Source organism: Phyllostomus hastatus, unplaced genomic scaffold (assembly GCF_019186645.2).
Source record: "Phyllostomus hastatus isolate PE091 unplaced genomic scaffold, TTU_PhHast_1.1 phas_contig_113, whole genome shotgun sequence".
Classification (NCBI taxonomy): Eukaryota; Metazoa; Chordata; class Mammalia; order Chiroptera; family Phyllostomidae; genus Phyllostomus; species Phyllostomus hastatus.
This window is the reverse complement of record NW_025333530.1, coordinates 17,376,556-17,401,317: the sequence shown is the minus strand read 5'-3', so window position 1 is coordinate 17,401,317 and position 24,762 is coordinate 17,376,556. Positions and strand designations below refer to the sequence as shown.

At 36.2% G+C, this 24,762-nt stretch overlaps 1 protein-coding gene across 6 annotated transcripts in view; it reads right to left on the bottom strand.

The window, feature by feature from the left end:
• Positions 1–770: 770 nt before the first annotated feature.
• ARHGEF12 (Rho guanine nucleotide exchange factor 12) overlaps positions 771–24,762 on the bottom strand; it is a 217,435-nt gene continuing 193,443 nt past the window's right edge. For 3 of the 6 annotated variants that reach the window (XM_045838881.1, XM_045838897.1, XM_045838917.1), the window contains 12 exons: positions 19,166–19,266; positions 16,190–16,267; positions 14,751–14,826; positions 12,862–13,029; positions 11,541–11,628; positions 10,525–10,611; positions 10,313–10,389; positions 9,801–10,034; positions 7,072–7,542; positions 5,910–6,226; positions 5,259–5,328; positions 771–4,721 (listed from right to left, as the gene is read on the bottom strand). In XM_045838881.1, the coding sequence (XP_045694837.1) occupies positions 4,702–4,721; positions 5,259–5,328; positions 5,910–6,226; positions 7,072–7,542; positions 9,801–10,034; positions 10,313–10,389; positions 10,525–10,611; positions 11,541–11,628; positions 12,862–13,029; positions 14,751–14,826; positions 16,190–16,267; positions 19,166–19,266 (1,787 nt within the window). In that variant the 3' untranslated portion in view covers positions 771–4,701. Of the gene's footprint in view, positions 4,722–5,258; positions 5,329–5,909; positions 6,227–7,071; positions 7,543–7,606; positions 7,927–9,800; positions 10,035–10,312; positions 10,390–10,524; positions 10,612–11,540; positions 11,629–12,861; positions 13,030–14,750; positions 14,827–16,189; positions 16,268–19,165; positions 19,267–24,762 lie in introns of those variants that run through there. The other 3 variants (XM_045838887.1, XM_045838908.1, XM_045838925.1) reach the window with 3 other exon arrangements.

Genomic DNA, 24,762 nt, shown 5'->3' with positions numbered 1-24,762 from the left:
AACATGTTAATTCTGCAAAGGACATCTGACTATCACTTAATTTTTAAAAAGTTTAAACTAAAAGATGACACAAAATACTAAGCATTTTTTGTTATGTTTATTAGATCTATCAGCCAAATGTGCTCCTGAATGACTGAAAGCTAAAAGATCATCCCCAGAATAAGTCGAATTATACCTCTATGTCAAAACCAACACACGAAAACCCCCAAATTGAGTGAGTCATCTGAGTTGAAATGAAATCCATTAACAGCATAGAAATGTTAGTACTTTAGGAAGTCCAGTATTGGGGATAAGAATGGTAATAAAGACATCATATTTTCATTGAGGGGAGCATTAAACAAGTTATCTTCAAGTGAGCCATAAAAACTGTCCTATTAATCTCACTGAACTGTACACTTAAAAATAAAAGGACAAATTTTATGTTATACATATTTTATCACAATTTAAAACAATAATATAATATACCAAAAGTTATTAAATAGTACACTTTAAATGAGCGAATTGTGTGGTAAGTGAATTGTATCTCAATAAAACTAAGAAACAACAAAGCTGTTCCAGATGGTGAGGTAATCCCAGCTGCTAGTGTCCTCATGAAAGTTTATAAACTAGGGAGATCAACTGTAGTCTCACTAGTGAAGATGCTCAAATAAGCAGGAAGATGTTTAATAGTCACTGTCAGTAAAATTAATAAGGCCTCCTTGGCACCTAAACTTTTCTCATATAATTTATATAAGACAAATCAACCAGAATACAAATAAAAAGTCACATACTTGGTTCCTTTAAGCATATTTAATATTTGAACTCTATTTTTTCCCCCAGATCCCAGAAAAGAGAAAGTTTTTAGATGGCCAGTATTTTGTTCCAGAAACATATAGCCTTATCAGCTAATTCTTAAAAGAGCTATTTTACAAAGGTGTATCTCGATAATTAGAACAATAAAGTCTTTTAGGTATTTCAAAATGTGATCAATAAAAAATACATGATTATTAATACAGGTTTTTTTGGAAGGTCGTTCCAGATTTTTAAAAAGTAGTTTTTGTTAAAGAGTACACGATTGTGTGGTGAACAAGGAAAATAAAAGGTTTTAGTAGGAAGAGGCTTATTAAAAATAACCAATGGTGTGCATATTATAGTTATTTTTGTAGTACATATGCTTAAGTGTTGGCCCCTGGAAATGGCAGACAGAGCTTCCTTCTAGGAGGTACATTTTTTTCCTACCAATTTATTATCAACATCAGCAGAACCAATGGGAAGGCATAAGAAATGAATCAAAGGAACTCTTTTCTTGAGGAAAGTCAAACAATTTTGCAGACCACTTTGAAAAGGGGTAGAAAAATCAGGAGAAAACATGATTTTTGTTTTTAGAAAACAAAAATTGTAACACTAGCAGGAAAAACCCAGCAGAGAGATAACTAGAAGGTCCTGCTGATTGTCTACTTTGAGATCCTCTACTCAGTTCTCAATGATGCCTTCTATGACATACAGGCAAGAAAATATTGACCAAAGCTCTAGTCCAATAATAGTACTAGATAATACCAACTTCAGAGAAAATAGTTTCCAGTTCGAAATATAGATGCTCCATGTAACACACCAAATTTACCAATATCAAAAAGAAAAAAAAGCATACAAATAAAAGATAACCTAGAAAGCGTATTATTTTCTTTAGCTTCTAAAAATAATAAAAACAGACTTTTCCCTTCTACTATCACATTATCTCCCCTCTCTAAAATCAAACAAAACTTTTTTCTTCCTTTTTATCTAAACTGTAACTATTTGTTATACTGCATGGGAGGCATATTTCATAAAAAAGCCACAAAGCTTATGAAATATACCTTCCATGTAGTATAATAAATAGTTATAGTTTAGGTTTGAAAAGCCAAGGTAACTCAAGCAGTCCAAGTTAGCTGATATTAAGGTATGTAAAACATGTAGCTTCAAGGGCAGTAATCAATATCTTAAATTAGAGCACTTTGAGCACTGCCTGATTTGCCATGATTAACTCTGTATTCTGTTCTCACTTCATGTAATTTGCCACTTAGTAGCAAAGGAGCCGTTAGGCCCACTTCAATAGCTAAATCCTAGCTCTCCTGCTCTGGGAATGCTGCTTTGTTCACTACCTTTGGGCTCTTCTGAGTGGAAGTAGATTCCAACATCTGGTCCTGTAACTTTGAAAACGACTTTAATGGTAACCATTTCCACTCAAGGATAGGATGAATTCCATCATCCTGATAGGCAATATTAATATCAAAGTAAAACAGATGTGATTATAACAGCCAAAATAAAATGGAAAAATGGAAGGTGTGGGAGGCCAGGCTAGTAAGGAGGAGGGAAGAAGTTCAGCTAGTAAGATATAAAGAACACTTGAAATTGTGGGATCTTTTCATAATTATACTTCATTTTGGGGCTTCATTTGAAAATCTAGATATAAATTTATTTAGAAGTACTAAAGCTATGGTCAAAGTATTTTCTAGTTATCCCTGTTATTGTTCCAAGAATAAGTTAAACTGCAGGAAAAGAACTGCAAATAATTGCTAAGGACAAGGTATCTGCTGAGCTAGAAAAGGAATCAAAACACTGTTGACCTACAAAACCTCTTAAGTGAGTGCTAGAAAATTACATAATTTCCCTACTGTAGTGTCTGAAGGTGAGGTGAAAGTTCTATTTCTATTTACCTTTCTCCTGATTAATTGCCCACTGATGGTATTTGTGTCAAGTGGCTACAGGTGAAATCCTTTTGGAGCAACTGCATTATTTTCAGCAGCACAATGTGACCATCAGTTTCTACTGCCTTCTCTTAAGAGATCAGAAAGTTCAAGTCCACTTACATATTAGCTTCTGCTTCTAAAATTTTTAATCTCATTCTGATTTAATTTATATTTGGGTCTACAACCGAAAGTGTAATTATAATTCATAAACAAGTGTCCAACATTCCAAGTTGGTCAGTTTTCTTAAAAACAGACCACTTCTGAAAAGATAGAAATAAGAATCTGGACATAGATGAGCGTGTTATAAGCTGTAGTGATGTTTATAAGAGTAATTGGGAATCCTTAACACTTGCGATGAGTGTATATATATATATATATTTGGACTGCAAGGAATAATAGAATTACATCCTGACTACTCACAAAGTTCAGAGGGCTATACTGAAAGTTAAGAGCAATGGATTAATTCACTGCATATTAACAGAATTTTAAGATTTGACAAATGATTTAGTTTTAGTTGGCAAAAACAATCCAAAACATGTATAATACCTGATGCATAACAAAAATCACATAAAACCAACAAGTGAAGGAGTTCTTCAGTTACAATTCTGAAACCTTTATGCTCTGTAGGATGCTTCAAATATACTAGTCATTCTAGAACAGGCAGTTGCCAACACCTTGCTTGCAGTATCCAGTGTCTGTACTGGTCTGCAATTTTTTAAGGTCATTCAGGCACCAGTTGGAAAAAGTTCTAGCAGTAAAGTTAGAGGAAGTGCTTCTGAAGCTGGTTTGGGTGGCTCTGCCTTCTGCACCACATCTTTCCACTCCTCTCCTCTCTTGGCACTCACTCCTTTTAACTCAAAGAGCCCTTTGGCACAATCAGTGTAAAAATTAGAGTCAAACCTCCAGACGCTAACATTTTACTGACCATTTACTCAGCAGTGCCTGTGGCTAATGACAGCCATTGTTCAACTCAGTAGAGATTCAGTTACATAACCTTCCCAAAGTCTCCAAACCCTCCTCAGCAACTCCCACGCCTGCCACCATCTGAAGTATCTCCTTTTTTTTAATTTCCTGTTCAATTTGCAGGAATAATTTTACACAAGTGCTGAAGTCTGATGCATAATTATAACAATGAAACAATTAAGAAAAACAAATTTATAATTAAGAAAATAAAATTTGTTTCCTCTCCCTCCCAAATCCCAACCCTCAACAGAAAAGAAAATAGAAGAAAACACCCATTTTCAAGTGCCTGGTATTTAGTACATTGAGGATTCCTATTAACTGGAAATTGATCCCAACTAGAAAAGAGGTGTTTGCCTCAGATGGGAGGAAGCCCACCTAGGTAGCACACAGCTCAAGTCTTTTGCACAGCGGAGCCATAGGTGTATAGTGCCTTGAGGGAACCATTAAGAAGCAGCATACTGGACAACAGAGGGCATGAGATACAGTTTAGAAGGCTAGATGCTCCTTCTTCCCCTTCTCACTTCTTTCTTTTCTTTCCCTCTTTACCTGACTTCCTAATATCCCATCCTGAACTCTTTGCTTCAGAAGCAACTGATCCTTCGGTGTACTATATACAAAGGGCCACAAATCTCACTACTCACTTAAAACATGGCAAAATAAAAATTAAAATGTGCTTTCAAATATGGAAGTCAAATAAATACATCAGATTTTCTTATTTTCTTAAGTCTAAATAAAATTTCATATCCTAAACCCAAAGCTCTATACATTTGGTTTTTGTTCTGAATCAAAATGAATTTCTGATAGAGGAGAGCAGAGTGAGAAAGGAATATTCACTGACACAGTTATGCAGCTGCCAGACTGTGAATACCTATACCTAGTGCTGTTCTGGGACCCCTGGGACATGACTATTCCCAAGGGCTTCACAGGCAGATCCTATCACATACTCTCTCTTCATCCACACTGGAGCCAGGATGTGCTGATATAAGGCTGATGCTCAAAATCCAACAACCTCCAGGACACGCAGCTCTAACTTTTATCTGGAAGAATAAAGATCTGTAGGTATCAAATTAAGAAGGTCACATCAACACTTACAGAATGCCTATGAAATCTGTGGGAATGGTTATTTATATCTTTGTTTTTGGATCAGAACAGAACAGCCTCATTCAAGAGCAAATGAATACAAATTGCTGCACTGAACACAGATCCACTTGCAGTCATAGAGACATAAAAGTACACCAAGATGTGAGGAGGGATAAAGCTTCCACCTTTAGGGAGTTATAGCAGAACTGCCAAGTCTCATAGGGGATTTAGGATTATCAGGCTTACCACCACTCTGCCTTCTGCTTTGCAAAAGTGAAGACAGAGAAAAGGGGCGGCATGGGAGCTGACCACTGCAGTTCCTCTTAGAAAACAAAGAGCTGACTTAGCAGATAACAATTTCTGCTTGATTACTGATGTGTGCAAACAATTTTTTAAAGATAAAAAGGGAATCTCATAAAGCTTTTGCTTTACAAAATAGGAAATAATTTTATCTACTGCATTTATTCAGGGAGAATGATTCTAGAGTCTGGAATCTACACTTTCACATACCTGAGTGGTTGTCTGTGAGGGCTGATCCAGCCAGCCTTTGCCAAAGAATGGTATAACTTTCCTCCACCCTCTGTAAAATAAAACCAATAGGTTTTTCATTTGAATATCCTAAGAACATCTTTTGAAAATAGGAAAAAAAGGTTTTTTTATATTGCAGGTATGCTTCTAAATTTCAACATAAACATAATTAAAATTTTGTTAGTGGATGAAGAATGTAAATTTTATTTTTACCTATTTCTGCTTTAAATGAATAAATAACTTAAAACTTACCAAAATGAAAAGAAAGTAGAGGCGAGAGTAAACAGTAAAAGTGATTCTCCCACCCCTAGGAGTCACCCTGAAAACGGTCCCACATTTAGTATGTGAGACCTGCACACAATGGACTTTAGTTTAACTCCTCTCATCAGCCCCAGGATGAAACTACATGTAATTATATGAAGAAGGGGAAACATCATTTGAAGTTAAAGAAAAACTCATGGAGGCCAGCCTTTAGCTAAAGGCTAGGAACAGATTTAACACTGTCCCTAAAGCCTCCAACTGAATGATGTAATGAAAAAAACTTTTGGGCTCTAGAAGCTGTCTACTGATGGCAAACTTTAAAATATAGACCAATTACCAAACAAGTCCTAAGGATGTTGAAGTCTGAGATACCTTTAAGTGTTCAAGGTCAGCCTCTATCTTATGAATATACTCCATGATCTGTCTTTCTGAATCTGCACAAGCGGAGGGACTCTGGATCTCATAACAGGAATGCTCCACAGATCCCCAGCACTGCTGGACCACGAATTCTGGGGTGAATGGTGAAACTGCACCATCAGAAAGAGCATTCTGGAGAGAATGTTGTGGCTGGTGAGTAGAGTCCACAAAGGGGAGGCCTTTCTTGGGTTGTGGAGGAAGGGAGGAGGTGACTTCCTCATCTGTGGAGCTCTCCTGTACTGTTTCGTAGCCATCAAGGATCAAATAGTTTCCTATTGGTATAGACAGAACAGTTTTGTGAGATTTAGTAATGCTATCAAAACATCAGAAAATAGAAGTGCAGTGATATGCTGACAACTTTAAAAGCTGTTAAAGAGGGGTGAGAGCCATTAATTCCAAAATTCCCAAGTTTAATTTTAAGTACATCAGAATTTTCACTTCAGGTTCAAGTTAAACTTAGCAACCTTTTGTGGTACTTTCTGAATAATTTCATATTAGTTAGCATTTTAAAAGTTAAGAGCTGACAACTAAGTCCATATATGATCTTACTGCCATTTCCCCTGCCAAATACCTTTCTTGCCTCATCTTCTACTGTTTTTGTCTCCCTTGCCCTATATTGCTTAACCACAAAGAACTTGCTCTTGCCACATAGCCTGTGCATATTCTCTGCTGTAACATTCTGCTTCCAGATAATCATGTAGTTTCTTCCCCTGGGTCTCTGCTCAAATGCTACCTCAGCAGGGGTCCTCTTCCTCAATCACCTTGTCTGCTCCCATTACTCTCTGCTGTCCCTTAGTGAGACTTATTTTTCCTGTGAATACTTTCATATCTGACATCTACTTATTTGTTTACTTATCATTAATCTTTCCCCTAGTGGCACTTAACCTTTAAAAGAATAGTTGATTTTTATGTTTATTCAATGCTACATCTCCCAGCATCTAAAGTAGATTCAAAAATTATTTAGTGCAATAAAGAATAAATAACACATCACACACACACACACACACACACACACACACACACACACACGATGCCTGCAAACCCAAACAACATGCACTTTAGCACACAGGACAGTTAACAGCAATCAAAACCAAAGTTTCAATGTGAAAGAACTTGCCTGAGATGTGTAAGTTGGCATCCTTTTTTTCTATTTTAATGGCTCCATCACCTTCTAATGGATTATCATCACTATGTAGTTCATGGGCATCAAAAAAGTGCTCTCCACTCTCATCAAGACCTCCTTCTGGCTCTGCAGGAGGAATCTCTGGGGTCATAATCATGTGGTCCATTACTAAAATGTTACTTGCCTGGCTATCTTGGAATGCCAGTAACACTGAATCCCGTGGAACATAAGACTCTGTTGAAGCCTGGGGACTGTAACAAGCTGAAATGTCACCAGTTCCAGTTCTAAAGGGCATCTGTCTTTCACCAGGATGACAGGCCTTAATAATTTCAAAGTTCTGGGTTTCACTGTCTCTCTGTACCCCCAAGGAGGCTGTCCTGTATGTTGAGAAATGTGGCCAATCTTCCTGAGTGCTCTTCTCAGTCAAACTCAGCTTCTGTACCAGCAACTGCTTCAACAAACCCACTAAAAGATTTAGGAAGGAGGGGGGGAAATGCACATTCACAACTATAACCTCAGAGTGCCAAAATGAAATTAGTTAGTGGAATTATCAATCATATCTAAAAGCAAGCACCTTTTTAGTAAAACATACAGTCAAAATATTAATTTCATACGATCATTTTTTTGTTTTGTTTGAAAAATAAAATCAAGCACCATTTACAGATGATTCAATATTAAACTAGACTTAAAAAGATCTAAATATTTGTAATAGGGAGGTACTCCTATTTTGAACTACTAAATAAACAAAACCATGTCTTCTTCTATTTTTTCTTCCATATAATTGGAATAATAGCCACATGGTACTTCTTTTTTTTTTTTTATAAATGATGTTGAAGTGTACACTGTATTCTTTTTTTTTTAAGATTTTATTTATTTATTTTTAGAGAGGGAAGGGAGGGGGAGAGAGAGAGAGAGAGAGAGAGAGAGAGAGAGAGAGAGAGAGAGAGAGAGAGAGGGAAACATCAATGTGCGGTTGCTGGGGGTTATGGCCTGCAACCCAGGAATGGACCCTGGCTGAGAATCGAACCTGTGACACTTTGGTTCGCAGCCCACGCTCAATCCACTGAGCTACACCAGCCAGGGCTTCACGTGGTACTTCTTAAAAGGATGTTGAAACACTGTGTTAAGCTAGACATGAAGGTTCTATTTTTACAGACATAGACACCATATACACAGCCATTATTTTTTCTAATTTTATTAGCCACACAGAACATTTATTTTATCATTTAGAATGACCTAAAGAATTTCCTTAAATAGTGAAGAAGAAAATAGACTTCTTTGTGAAAAAAACTTAATTCTGATGATTGGCAGTGTGTATAATTTCAAAAGATAAGGAAATATTATTAGTTTTTAAAAAAATGATCTTACTCATGGCATAGCTTCTTTAGGTTGTTAAAAACAGAATAAATTCAATTTTGAATGGGCAAGTCTATGCTGTAAGGTCATTTATACAATGATAGAGTTACTGAGACAAGGTCAGTCAAACCATCAGAAATCTTAATTGTATTTATAAAAGCCTAACCACTATGTTGTACATCCGAAACTAATATAATACTGAATGTCAACTGTAATTGAAATATATTAATTAAAAAAAATAAATCATTGTCAATGTTAATTCAGAAGAATGTAGAATTAATTTGGTTTTAAAGAATTTGACTAGTTCCCTACTTTCAACTCTGGCTTAATTTCCACCTCCTGTTTCTCCACATAGCTATGAGTCTTTGACCCTCTGTCTTTCTGCTTTACATTCATTTTCTGAGAAATGCTCTAAAGTCTTATGGCTTTGACACTAAAATCCATCTCTTTCCCTAGTCTCTCTACAAAGTTCCAGTCTTAAACTCTAACGTCTTACTCATCATCTCTTCTTAAGTGGCTTATCATTCATTATATTAAGCTGAACATGTTTTAAAATTAAGCCTATACTCTTTGGCAAATAAAAAAGGGGGGGATAACAGTGGGCAGTGTTGGTCCTTTATGACTTTAATTTCTGATAAAAAATTAAAATTATTTCTAAATTTTCCCTTTCTTATACCCTTATATCCAAATAAGTTAATTGTTTTAAGTATTTGTTGACAACTCACTTTATATTTATTCCTTTGACATCATTCTAGTTCAAACCCTCTCAGCCTCAAGCCCAGGCTACTACAACAGTTTAATGGTAACTGTACCATTCCAAACCTCTTTCTATTAAAAACCTTTAAAAGTTCTCAGTCAAATTAATCTCTTTTCATTAGTTATAACATAGCTTAAAAACTTCAAATGGTTCTCTATAGCTAAAGCAATCGTTCTCAAGCTTTTCCCCAACTCCACATATATGCCTGAGAAATGTGATACACTCCCATTTGTAACTGATTATCAAGGAGTGGAGAGAGAGGGGGTTAGCTAACAGACTGGCAAGGACCATCCACTCTCCTGGGTGTGTACACATGTGCAGGCGCGTATGTGAAAACGATGGCCCTTGGTGGAAAATACTACAATTTCCACAAGAATATTCGAAGAACAATTTGTAGTTTGAAAAACCCTCAAAACATTGATGTGCCATCCTTGAAGTTCAGAAGACTCAACCAAATATGGGCAAAGTTTCTATCATCTTCCCAAATAGATTATAAAAGTACTGCAGGAAAAAGTCAGTTATACTTCTTTGTATTCTCCCTAAATGACTGCAGAGTACATTACACAACTCTGGTACTTATTATCTGCTTTAGCTTATAAATAAAACTTACAATTCCTTAGTGCATCCAATGCCCACTGTCCTTCTGAGACAGGCAAGTGTGAATCTGGAATTGTGATGGGATGTTTTACTCCAACTTCCTTTACAGTCCCATCTGCATGCTGTTCCTTTGCAAATTGTCTTTCAGCCACAAAGAGATCATCTACCTCTGATTTCCCAGAGGCATTCAGTGAATGAGGCTGAGCTTTTGATGATATCAAGGGAGACTCTAATTCCAAATCTCTGTCTGTTCAATAAGACAGAAAAAGTAGAATATATCTTTCAACTTTTAACATGAGGCATTCAGGAAATACTTGGTAAAAAGTAACCATATGAGCTAGAGAGTCTCTGTTAAGTAAAATATAAAATATACTTAGAGCAGTGTTACAAGGCTCATAAGCAAAGCTTGTTAAAATAAACAGCTGATGCCAGAATCTCATAAACCAAAAGAGTTCAAGTTTCTCTGCATTTTAGTAAGTAATATATGGACTAAATTCTTACAGGTAAACTAACAAATAAATTTACCTGTGCTCTGCAGGCAAGTTACTGAAATGCCATGACGTTCCACTTTTATTTTTGGAGGTTCTTCATCATTGTCTTCTCTATATAAGAAAAAACAACATTCTTTGAACTTCATCAGGTGCCTATATATCATTGCAACAAAATGTAAAATTACCCATTCCTTTTCTGACCAAAACCACAAAGTCAGTCCTCCTACAAGGCAAAGGCACACTCACTCGCAAGGTGGTGACTGTGGCAATGGAATTGGCTTTATGGCTTGCTCCTTCACTGATGCAGCCATCTGACAGATTAGGTCCTGCCAGCTGTGAAATTTTGAAAAGAACACAAAATCCAAAAGGGAAAGGAAAAAGAAGTACCCTTTAAACACACTAAGAAAGCAAAAATAAAAACAAAATAAAAACAAACGAGAAACAAACAAAACAAAACCAAAGAATAAAACCCAACAAACAAAAAACTCTATTTTCTGCCAGAGAACACTGTATTTTTCCGAACTATAAGACGCACCCCCCCTAAATCTGGGAGGTAAATGGGGGTGCATCTTATAATCCGAATGTAGCATGCCTGGCTCGCTGTGGGGCGGGGGTGGGGGGGCAGTGGAGTGGGTTCACAGGTTATTAAATATTTTACCACATTTTTTGCTTCAAAATTTTTTCCCCTTGTTTTCCTCCTCTAAAACCTAGGTGCATCTTATGGTCCAGTGCATCTTATAGTCCTAAAAATATGGTATAAACATATTTTGGCAATAACTATTAAGTAGAGATTATACATATTCCATACCTTAAATAAAAACCTTACAACATAATGGATACACTACCCATGAAAAAATTTCACTTGATCCTTCTAGAATCTTTTCTTTAGAAGAAATATTTTCAGTAGAACAGAATCGAAATAAGAAGCATCTAAAAAGAAACAAGTTCTTAGAACATATCTAAAAGACTATAGAGGAATTGTTTTCTGGTTGTCAAAAGTCCTACTGAAGAAACAAAATATGTAAGCTTACATTCAGGATATGAAACACAGTAGAGCACCAGTGGGTAGAGGGTAGTAAAGGGTAAAGGTGGTCAAATATAAAGCAATGAAAAGAGGTTTGACTTTAAGTACTAAACACACAATGTAATACACATATGATGTGTCACAGAATTGTACACTTAAACCTATAAAATTTTATTAACTGATGTCACCCCAATAAATTTAATTAAAAAATAGAGCAAGGTACCTATCTAATACATACACAGTCTTTTCAGAAACCGTCTGTGCCACCAGTTCATAAATTTGGGCTCCATTGTCTGACATGGAAATGACGAAAAAAGCTTTGTTATCTAGAAAAAAATAAGACAAAAATTACTCTCATAATATGACCTCCAGAGGCCATTTCGAGGGTCCTGGTATTATTCTGCATCTAATTTAGGTCAAGGTTACATATGTTCACTTTGTAAATCTGTGCTTACTTTGTAAAAATTCACCAAGCTATACACTTAAAATTGGTACAACATATTGTATGTTATACTTTATTTATTATACTTCAATAAAGCAAAAATTATAAAAACTAGCACTGGTTTCACAGTAATTTATTAGAAATGAAAAATCAAAGTATCTAAATTCCTAAACTAAACACTATGATTTTTTGGCAATTATTTTGAATTGGCCTTTTGCTAAAGAGTTAGTTAATAATATTCATTGGGTGTTAGAGAACAGAGGTCATAAATTTTCCCTGCCATCATGGAACTAATGAGCTTTAAAAGAGACTTCTGGCCAAAAAACATAAATACATTAAGTCACAGACACAGACAATAGTGTAGGGATGGACAGAAGGAAGGGGGTTGAGGGATAAGTGGAGGCAGGCAAAGGGGGGGAAATGGGGACATCTGTAACAGTGTCAACAATATATTAATTTAAAAGGGATTTCATTGTTAATATCATTAATACATAATTTGCTATCTTAAACTGATTTCAAAAACCCAAACTAAACCCATATCTTCAGGTTTTGCCCCCCCCCCCACCAAATCAAAAAACATACCACTCTAATAAAAGTCTTTTCACTGGGATTATCTTCCAATTCACTATTTTCATTGATGTCTATCAATGATTTGAACATGGAATAAAGATGAAAGTAACATACAGAAAATTTTCAAATGTAGAAAATTACTCAGAGTCTAGGTGTCCTAATTAGGGAGTGCAAACACTTAATTCACTTTATTTTTAAAAAGGTTTTATTTATTTACTTTTAGAGAGAGGGGAAGAGAGGGAGAGAAACGTCAATGTGTGGTTGCCTCTCACGTGGCTCCCACTGGACACCTGACCTGCAACCCAGGCATGTGCCCTGACTGGGAATGGAACTGGCGACCCTTTGATTCACAGCCAGTGCTCAATCCACTGAGCTACACCAGCCAGGGCTTAATTCACTTTATAAACAGCAAATAAATTTCATTTAATTTGTATAAGAATATAAAAAAAAAAACTTTATGGCAGTTGTGCCATTTACATAACACTGGATATCTTACAGAATTTTACAATGAAACTGGGGGTTAGTATCATTCAGCAGACATACTCACCTGTTGCCACTTGTCGAACCAATACTGTATTCAACTTAATGACAGGGCTAAATGTGTGTTTGCTATCAGCTGTAGATGCCAGAATCTTACTGTGACACCTTAACACCAGTCTATCATCCTGCTTTTGTAACAATACAAGCATGTCTTCCAAAAGCAATGTGTATAGATCTAGAAATAAAAAATATAGAAAAAGGTGATTAGTGTGGAAATTGAGATCTGTTTTATAAACTTTATAATTCAAGAGATATTTTCTGTTAAACTAGTATATTTTAATAATTGACTTGTTACTGTATTTTTATTTATTGTTGTTCAGTTACAGTTGTCCCTCTTTTTTCCCCATTGCTCACCCTTACCCTGCAGCCCCACATCCAAAGTCAGTCACCACCCCCCTCCACTGTCTGTGCCCAAGAGTTCTATATCCTTTTTCCTCTGCTTGCCCATACCCCTTCTTTCCACCAGTATACCCCTCTCACCTCCCCTCTGGTCACTATCCATTTGTTCTTTATTTCCAAGTCTCTGGTTCTATTTTGCTCATTTGTTTGTTCTGTTGATTAGGTTCCACTTATAGGTGAGATCACATGGTATTTGTCTTTCACCATCTGACTTACTTCACTTAGCCTAATACTCTCCAGTTCCAACCAATCTGTTGCAAAGTGTAGGAGTACCTCCTTTCTTTCTGTTGCGTAGTATTCCATTGTGTAAATGTACCGCAGATTTTTGATCTATTCATTTACTGATGGGGCACTGAGGCTGTTTCCAGCTTTTGGCTACTGTAAATAATGCTGCTATAACACTGAGGTGCATCGGTTCTTTTGAATTAGTGATTCAGGATTCTTAGGGCATAGTTTAGGCAGTGGAAGTGCTGGATCAAAAGGCAGTTCCATCTTTAGTTTTTTGAGGAAATTCTATACTGTTTCCCACAGTGGCTGCACCAGTCTGTATTCCCACCAGTCTACTAGGGTTCCCTTTTCTCCACAACCTTGCAGCACTTGTTGTTTGTAGATTTGTTAAGGATAGTCACTCTGATCAGTGTGAAGTGGTATCTCATTGTGGTTTTAATGTGCATTTCTCTGATGGCTAGTGATGTTGAGCATCCTTTCACATGCCTATGGGCCATTTACATGTCCTACTTGGAGAAGTGTCTATTCAGGTGCTTTGCCCATTTTTTAATTGGATTGTCTTCCTGGTGTGGAGTCGTGTGAATTCTTTACATATTTTGGAGGTCAAACCCTTGCCCGAGGTATTGGCAAATACGTTCTTCCATAGGGTTGGCTCCCTTTCCATTTTGCTGGTGTTTTCTTAGCTGTACAGAAGCTTTTTAGTTTGATGTAGTCTCATTTCTTTATTCTTTCCTTACATTCCTTGCCCTAGGGGACATATCAGTGAAAATATTGCTGCGTGGGATATCTGAAAATTTTTTGCCTATGTTTTCCTCTAGGGCTTTTTTGGTGTCACAACTTATATTGAAATGTTTTATCCATCTTGAGTTTATTTTGGTTTATGGTATAAGTTGGTGGTCTAGTTTCATTCATTTTTATTTTATTACAATATTACACTAAAGTATTAGTCTGTGACTGACAAGAAATGAAAAACAGTGGTTCCTCAAACAGTTAGTTTTAAGTTTAGTGATCTAAAGAAAGATCATTCAAATACAAGAATGATGGAGACAGAATCATGACAAAATTTTCTGCTTCATCCTTCAATGAGTATGTAACACTTCACATAAAACAAAATCACATAAGTGTATCTTCTGTAAATGTATAAATAACACAAAGTAGCATTGCTCACTGTTTTATAACTGAAAATGGTGAATGGTTATCTCTTCTAAGAAACTTTCCCACTCTTTTCCTTTCTTCACTTTCCCCAAAATTGACAAATATTTGACCTACCAATAGTTTTATCTCTATTCACCTTCCAAACCAATGGCCCTTCATGAATCATCTTGCTTTTTGTTAAATCCAAATTCTGTCAAAATAAAAAGAATTATATAAATTATTCCCAAGCATTTAGTGTGGTAATGTTTCACATAGTCTCTTTTCAAGGAATTCTTAATATAAAATTACTGTTTACATTCACTATTATTATTGGTGTCTTTCAACTACTGAAATAAAAACCAAGTTAAAGTAAACTGCATACAATTTTCTAAAAAGGAAAAGAATCTTGGGAAACATTCAGGAGTACTATCTTCTAAATCTCACTGTAAATAGATAATATTAGCTTATAAAATAAAGCAGTATCTGTCTTTCACTAACTGGCTTATTTCACTTAGCATAATAATCTCCAGGTCCATCCTTGCTGTTACAAAAGGTAAGAGTTCCTTCTTTTTTATGATTTCACTTATTTGTGGAATCTAATGAACAAAATAAACTGACCAACAATAGAAACAGAGGCAGGCATTGATACTGGAACTGAGAGCTGTCAAGAGGGATGGGGAGGGGAGACTGGATGAAAGAAGGCGAAGGATTAGCCAAAGAATTTGTATGTGTAATCCATAGACAGAGACAATAGTATCGTGATGGCCAGAGGAGAGGAGGGTGTGGGGAGGAGGTGGGCAAAAGGCAGGGAAAATGGGGACAGCTGTAATACTGTAAACAATAAAAATAAGGTAAAAAAAATAAAGCTGTAAATATTAAGCCACAGATTCTCAACCTACCGCTTAATTTTTTATAAATAACTAGATGAGGATAATGCATAGCTTATTTGTAATACGGCTCTAAGTTCCAGGCTCTAGTTCCAAAGAAACTTCTAAGGAATGGTGTTTATGAATCAAGTCCAGAGAGTACCCAGGCTTGATGTAAATATTAATAACTTAGTAAAAGAATCATCTTGTAGTATAAGTAGCTCTAGAAAAAATTCATTTTATGGTGAGGGCTACATATGTGCTTACATTAGTATGCTTTTTGATAAACTGTTATATATGACACAGAAGTCTATTTTAAAGCCACCAAATAAATTTGCCAAAACAACCACCTAGCACAATAGTACAAGGAAAGTTAAAAGCTTAAGTAGTAGTTAGTAGAAAAGCCTCATATGCTAAAAGTGACAATTACTAAAGTTTCCATAGTAAACAGCCCTATTCTTATTCAAACTACACAACACAGTAAGTTAAACTTAGTAAGTAATGTTCTTTAGCCTCCTCTAAATTTCTATCACAAAACAGTCTCATAGAAATACTCCTTTAGTGAAAGACTAAAGTAATCTTCACACAGATGAGACATTTAATGAAAGAACTCATTCAGGTAATGTATGTTCCCACTGAGATATTAATTACCTGCCAGGTCTTTAGTAAATTTTATTTTTTTTAAATAATTATTAGACCATCTCTCACCCTGAGCTCTTCAACATTTGGGTACTCTGACAACTTCAGATTAGAAGTATCAAGGCGACGCTGATAATCTTCTAAACGCTGAAAATTAGACAGGATAGAGCAAAGATTACTGCTTTGGGTATCAATGACCTCCCCATTCCTAAATCAAATGGAAATTTTTTAACCTACATTTTACAGAACTCTTTGCCATACTGGACAAAACTGACAACACACTCTTTCCTAAAACATTCCTTTCCTTCCCTTGGTTTTGAAAACTCTCCTAGCTTTTGCCTTACATCTTTGGCTCTCTGCTTTCTCAATCTTTTCAAATTCATTGGCCTCTAACTAGTTTGTATTTATTTTCTGAATATGTAAATCATGTACATGTACAAAATTCAGAAGGTAATACAAGGCACACAATAAAAAGTAAGTCTTCCTCCAACTCTGTTCTTTTGCCTCCCCACCCCCAATTTTCTCTAAAGAAATACCCATTTCTTTGGTAGTCTATGACAAAAATTCTAACCAAATAGAATATATGTGTATGCTTGTCTCTTTATATGTTATGTGTATATATCCTTCAACAAAAAAGATATGGTAGCATAATATATTTATATACACATTTGTTCTGTGTATGTGTATCACTCATCAATACATCCTGAAAACTGTTCCACAGTAGTGCATATATAGAGAGAGCTGTCTCCTTTTTTAAATGGCTACATGGTATTCAATGCTGAATAAATTACATAGCTTATTTAACTACATCTTACTGATGAACATATAGGTTACTTCAAATTTTCTCCTTTAACAGACAATACTGCAATAAAATGGCCTTGAACATATACTTTTGTACATGACTGTAAATATATCTGCAGGATAAATTTTTAAAGGAAGAACTCTTAGATCAAAGGATATGTATATTTTCCCCAGGTTGTAAGTTTCCAAATACACAGAAAAGTTTGAATGTGTACACTGAATACCCATATACCCACCACCTACATTCAATAATTAACATTTGCTGTATTTGTTTCATCACGTATTCATCCATCTAGTCATCCCTCTTTCCACCAATTCATCTTATATTTTGGATGCATTTCAAAATAAGTTACAGACATAAGCACACTTTACCTTTAAACAATTTAGCACTTCTGTAATTAACAAGAGATCAGTAATTGTTTATAGTTCTTTTTATAAAGCAAAATTTACATAGTGAAAAAATTCATACATTTTAAATGTACCTTTCTACAAATTTTTACAAATGCATGTACACCTGTGCGATCGAACTCCATCACCCTCATACTTCTTCCTAATTAGTATCTGTCCAAAATCCCCAGTGACAACCATTTTTCTGATTTTTTTCACTATATATTAGTGGTCTGTTCTAGAAGTTTACATAAGTAAAATTATATGTATGTATTCCTTTGTGTCTTTTTTTCATTCAGCACATTTGTGAGATTCATCTATGTTGTTTATATCAGTGGGTCATTCCTTTTTATTGCTGGTATAATTCTCATTTATGATTATACCACATTTGGTTTATGTTATAAACATTCCCATACAAGTCTCTAGGCATATAGCTTCATTTCTCTTGGGACTAACTAGGAACAGAATTGCTGTTCCTAGGTAGATCAAAAGGTAGATGTATGAATATGTGTATTTTTAATTTAGATAAATATTGCCAAGTTGCCCTTTGGGGTTTTATTATTTTATACTTCAAACAATACATTTTGAAATACCTATTTTCCTACATCCTCACCAATAGAGTTGTCATCATACTCAGTTCCTAAGAAATTATATCCAGGTCTATGGATTTACTAAGCCTCTATGTGCTTACTATCTTATAGTTTTATCTTCAGTACAGTCCTCTTAGAGGTGGGTACCTGTAGCCAATTGTTTACTGTATGTTTTCATCTGATACTTCAAACTGAACTCATAATCCTCCCCACGTATCTAGGGCTTCTCCACTCATCCTGTTCATCCAAATGTGCAAGCCAGAGACCTTGGATTTGTTCCTGACATCAATTCTCTTCAAATCCTTCTCTAAAACAGGCACAAAGTCCTATCAATTTTATCTTTGAAATATTTTTACAATTCTTGCACTTCCCTAAGCTACTATCACCTATCCTAGACTGCTCAAAGACTCCTAAATGAGCTCTTTAATCTACTCTCTTCCCTCTTCAATTAATTTTTCATAGAGTAGGTGAGTGGCACTTAGAAATGAAAAACCTGAACATGCCACTCTCTGACTATAATGAATTACCAGTGCTCTTACAATAAAAACTAAGATCTGTAACATGGTCTACAGGGCCCTGTATGATTTGGCCCTAGCCTACTGTATCTCATTCATATCACTATGACTTTGCATTTAGGCCCCATAAACACTAATCTAATCTTTCAGTTCCTCAAACAGAGAATGTTTTTTTACCCTAAGACTTTTCTACGTACTGCTCCCTCTACCTGTAAGGTTGCTCATTTCCACATTATCTTATTTCATTTCATCCTTCAAGCTCATCCTTCAGAGGTGGGCTTAAATGTCAGTTCCTCAAGAAGCTTACTCTGATGGCCGCTACCTAACAACCTCAAACTAGCCTAGCCCTGCCCCTCCAAGTTAGACACTCCTAGCATTCTGAAATTCTCCTTCATGGCAGCTATCACAAGTGATATAAAATACTGAATACTTGCACTATAATCTGTTCAATGCTATTCCATCCTGCTAGAAAACAAGCTCAGTGGGGGCAATTATTGTACTCATTTTTTTCCAACCATTCTATACCCTACACTCATCATACAAGTAGATGAATGAATGAGCAAATAAGCAACTAGAGATGCTCAAAAAAATCAAGTACAACTCTGATGTTCTGCCACAAATTGATAACAGACCCACATGCTACATGAATAGTTAACAAATGTCCACCTTTTAATTATTATTTCACAGATTCCAAGAAACACTAATTTAATATTCTTACTACCTCATCCTGTATCTTGCTTTTCCCTTCTTACCTGCTTGTTTTCTGCCTCCTTGACAGACTGATTTACATAATTTAAGATCTGACGACAATGATCTGCAGCTTTCTTCACCTTTTCCCTTTCCGTTGGCCACTCTAAATAAAGGCAAGAAATCCAAAATGGAGGATATAAGGAAAATAATGATATCATATACATCATTCTATTTGAACAGTTAAAAGAACATCCTAAGATCCTGAATATTTTCACACCAGGCTAAGACTGATGGAAGAATCTCAATTTAGGTAGTCTTTGGATGCGTGAAACTACTTACGACAGTACTTTAAAACATAAATACTAATCTTTAAAAAGAAATCATAGTATAGGAACCCAACACAAGGAGAGATGTTTTACACCAAGTATCAACTATCAAGCATCAATGTTATACACTCCAGGAAGTCAGTCTCATTCACATAAGCAATATAAATGGGAGCCCTCCCCACTAAAATATCACAGTGCACAGCCTACATGATTATGTACAGTGTATCTGTTGAGCAATTTTTGAATGATAATACAAAATAATTCAACATAACTCCAAAGTAAGTTTGAATTTGAAATTAGATTTATAGAAATAAAATACATTAGAAAATCTGTATCATTAAAAGAAGATAAAATTTGGCCCTGCCTGGTGTGGCTCAGTTAGTTGGAGCATTGTCCTGCACACCAAAAGGTTGGGAGCTCAATTCCTGGTCAGGGCACACACCTACATAGTGGCCCCCGTTAGGGCACGTATGGGAGGAAACAAATTGATGTCTCTTTTTCTATCTTTCCCCCCTCCTCCCTCTTTCTCTAAAATCAATAAACAGGCTAAGAAGATGGCAGCTATATAGTTGGGAACTGAGTCTACGGGCTTGTGCACTCAACTAGGACACTTAGCCCATCTTCCAAAAAACAAAGTGAACAGCCAACAGAACCTCAGTCAAAATGAAGTTTGGAAGCCAAAGTGTGCAGAGGACCCTTCAAAAAGGGCAGTACGGAGGTTTTATAGACCAATGGGATGGCTCCTAGGCCTGGCACCAGAGACTGCAGCTATTGTGGATACAATGGAGGAGAGTTGGGTCAGTGATAGCAGCCTACAGGCTCCCTCTCCTCCCATGGAGGGGAAGTCCCAGACTCATGCCAGGAGAGGCAGGAACACATACAGGAACGATGTGTCCAGTGGGGTGAACTAAGTCGGGGGGAAAAGGTAGCAAGTGACACACAGCCAACAGAGTACCCAGGCTGGATCTGTGGTCACTGGTTGGGACATAGCCAGAGAATTTGGGGGATCCTGGTGACACTTAGACCTGGGAGAGGAGGTGAGTTGCAACTGGGCGTGACTCAAACAGAACTCTGGATTTGCCAGAGGGTTGGACTGTGTGGAAAGCCATGCAGTGGCTCAGAGTGGCATGGTGCCCAAAGAGACTTTTTTCAAAAGAACTTAGGTGCTTCGTTGGCAGGGACCTACCTGAAACTGCCCCAGTGAACAAAAAGGGAGGAGTGGGGGCTCAATTTGCTCCCACTCTGGGAACCTCATGGACTGATCAAAGGGGTGCAAAATGAGGTGGCTTATCTGTGATGGATGGGTGCAAATGCTCAGTGGAGAGTGCAGGCTGCACAGTGCTCTGAGGGTCTGGGCTGGAAACTGGGCACCTCTGACTATACTAGCCCAGAGTGAGCCACCACACTTGTAGAATCACAGCAAAAGAAAAAACGCAGCCCAGCCACTCTGTGCCTGCAGAAAACTGGAAGATCTACAAAACTAGCTGGGCAGGCTAGTTTTTTTCCCCCTGTTAACTGTAAGACCTGGACAGGATGGAAAGCCAGAGACAGATGGAGAAATAAGTCAGAAGGTGAACACCAAGAGCTGAGACAAATTTCACTTGGCTCTTCAGCAGAACTTGCATATTTTTTTTAATTTATCTTACTTCATTCCATTTAGTGTTTTTGTTTTGTTTTGTTTTATTCTCCTTTTCATGTTGCATTTTAATTTTCTTCTTTCACTTCACTTGTATTCCAAATAACTCACTACTCTTGGTCTTGTACTTTTTATTCAGATTATATATTTATTATCACACTATTGTTATTCCAAATCCAACACAGCACCCTTCCCTAGTCTCAATCCATATCGTCATCTTCCTGGAATAATCACTGCTGTACATTTTCTCTCACACTATGCCAAGTCTCTATCCCTTACTCTCACTAGCTCTCCTCCATATAACCTCACATAAGTGCTTTTCTTTCTTAAGTCAGCTCCCATTCTTTTTCCCCTACAATAAGAGTCATTTCTTTTCCACCTTTTATAAACAGTGGCCAGTTGGGTGAAATACCATGGTTACAGAAAGAGGAGAAATTACAAATGACACCACAGAAATACAAAGGATTGTAAGAGATTACTACAAACAACTCTATGCCAAGAAATTTGAAAACCTGGGTGAAATGGACAAATTTCTAGAAATATAAACTTCCAAAATTGAATAAAGAACCAGAAGGCCTGGACAGACCGATAATTGCTGGTGAAATTGAAGCAGCAATCAAAAAACTCCACCCACAGAAAAGCCTTGGACCACAAAGTTTCACAGGAGAATTTTACAAATCATTTAAGAAGACCTAAACCCTATCCTTCTCAGACAATCCCAAAAACTATTCCAGGGAAAATTCCCAACTCCTTTATGAGGACAGCACTATCCTAATCCCAAAACCAGATAAAGAAACAAGAAGGAAAGAAAACTACAGGTTGATACTGCTAATAAACATAGACACTAAAGTCCTCAACAAAATATTGGCAAATTGCATCCTGTGCTACATTAAAAAGATCATACAACATGACCACGTGGAATTCATCCCAATAATTCAAGGATGGTACAGTATTCGCATATCAATAAATACCTCACATAAACAAAAGGAAAGACAAAAGTCACACCATCATATCAATAGATTCAGGAAAGCATCTGATAAGGTACAGCAACCATCTATGGTAAAAACAATCAGCAAAGTGGGAGTATAAGGAACATACTTCAACATAATAAAGGCCATATACGAGAAACTTACAGCCAACATCATACTCAATGGGCAAAAACTTAAAGTTTTCCCACTAAGGTCAGGAACAAGAGGAGGATGCCTGCTTTTATCACTTATATTCAACATAATTTTGGAAGTCCTAGCCACAGCAATCAGGCAACAAAAAGAAATTAAAGGTATCCAAATGGGAAAGGAAGAAGCAAAACTGTCATTGTTTGCAGATGACATGATAGTGTACACAGAAAACCCTATCTATGCCTGCAAAATACTTGATCTAGTAAATGAACTTGGCAAAACGGCAGAACTCAAAGTAAATATTCAGAAAGTGAAGGCATTTTTGCACACCAAAAACGAAATATCAGAAACAGAAATTAGGAAAAAAAATCCCTATTGCTATAGTAACAAGAAAATAAAGTACTTAGGAATAAACCTACCAAGGAGGTAAAAGAACTTTACTCAGAAAACTAAACAACACTGAAAAAAAATTAAGGAAAACACAAATAAAAGCATGTACCATTCTCATGGGTTGGAAGAATTATCATCATCAAATGTCCATATGACGCCCCAAAATCTATAGATTCAGTGCAATCCTTATCAAAATACTAATGACATATTTCACAGATAAAGAATAAACACTTGAAAAATGTATATGGAACCATAAACAACCCTGAATAGCTATAGCAATTCTGAGAAAGAAGAACAAAGTAGGAGGGATCACAATATCTGACACAAAATATATAAGGCCAAAGTAATCAAAACACTATGGTACTGGCATTTAAGAACAGACACATAGATCAATAAAACAGAACAGAGAGAGCTCAGAAGTAAACCCAAGTCTCTATGGTCAATTAATATTCAACAAAAGGGGAAGAAGCATAAAATGGAGTAAAAATAGCCTCTTCAACAAATGGTGTTGGGATATCTGGACAGCTACATGCAAAGAAATGAAACTCAACTACCAACTTACACCATATACGAAAATAAACTCAAAATGGATAAAAGACTTAAATATAAGTCTCAACACCATAAAAGTCCTAGAGGAAAAGATAGGCAGGAAAATTTCAGATATTCCACACAGCAACATTTTTACCAATATGTCCTCTAGAGCAAGAGACATAAAGGAAAGAATAAACAAATGGGACTTAATCAAAATAAAAAGCTTCTGCACAGCTAAAGAAAACATCAGCAAAATGAAAAGGGAACCAACTGTATGGGAAATATGTTTGCCTGTGATAACTCACACAAGGGGATGATCTGCAAAATATATAAAGAAATCACATGACTCCACTCCAGGAAGACAAACAACCCAATTAAAAAATGGGCAAAGCACCTGAACAGACACTTCTCCAAGGAGGACACACAGATGGCCCAGAGACATATCAAAGGATGTTCAGCATTACTACCTATTAGAGAGATGCAAATTTAAACCACAATGAGATAGCACTAAACACAGGTCAGAATGGCCATCATAAACAAATCAACAAACAACAAGTGCTGGTGAGGTTGTGGAGAAAAGGGAACCCTAGTGCGCTGTTGTTGGGAATTCAGACTGGTGCAGGCACTGTGGAAAACAATATGAAATTTTCTCAAAAAACTAAATTGGAACTGTCTTTTGACCTGGCAACTCCACTGCTAAGATTATACCCTAAGACTCCTGAAACAGCAATTCAAAAGAATCTATACATCCCAATGTTCATATTAACGCCATTTACATCAGCCAAGTGCTGTAAACAGTTCAAGTGCCCATCAGTTAATGAATGGGTCAAAAAACTGTGGTACATTTACACAATGAAATATTACACAGCAGAAAGAAAGAAGGAACTCCTACCCTTCATGACAGCATGGATAGACCTACAGAGTACTATGCTAAGAAAATAAGTCAGTCACTGAAAGACAAATACCATATGATCTCAGCAATAAGTGGAACCTACTCAACAAAAACAAACAAGCAAGCCAAATATAATCAGAGACATGGAAATTAAGAACAAAGTGACAATGACCAGAGGGGTCAGGGGAAGAGGATAATGCGGCAAAGAAGGGGAAGTGTTATTAAGGAACATGTATAATGGACCAATGGACAAAGATAATGGGTGTGTCGGAGGATTGAATGTGGGAGGTGGATGTGGGCAGGGTGAGGGAGAGTAATGGGAAAAAATGGGGACAACTGTAATCGCACAACAACAAAAAAAAGCAAAAAAATAAAATCAATAAACAAATTTTAAAAATTAAAAATGAATAAATAAAATGTGAAATTTGCTACAATATGATGGGTTATATTGAGGTATACAACATAAACATACATTGAGGTATACAATTTAAATACCAAAATCAAAATACTCAAAATTACAATCCTCCAAACACAGTCTAATTATAATGAACAAATATACTAAAATATAAAAATCATGCTTATGAGTGTTTTCAAATTCTGAGGCATAAATAACAGGAGTTTGCATAAAATTACTAATGAAAATTAATTATAACAGCCTAAAGCTCAATTGTAAAATTTATTCAGTACTTAAATTTTTTTAAGTATATTGTACTGATTATCCTATTACCATTGTCTCATTTTTCCCCCCCTTATCCCCTTCCACCCT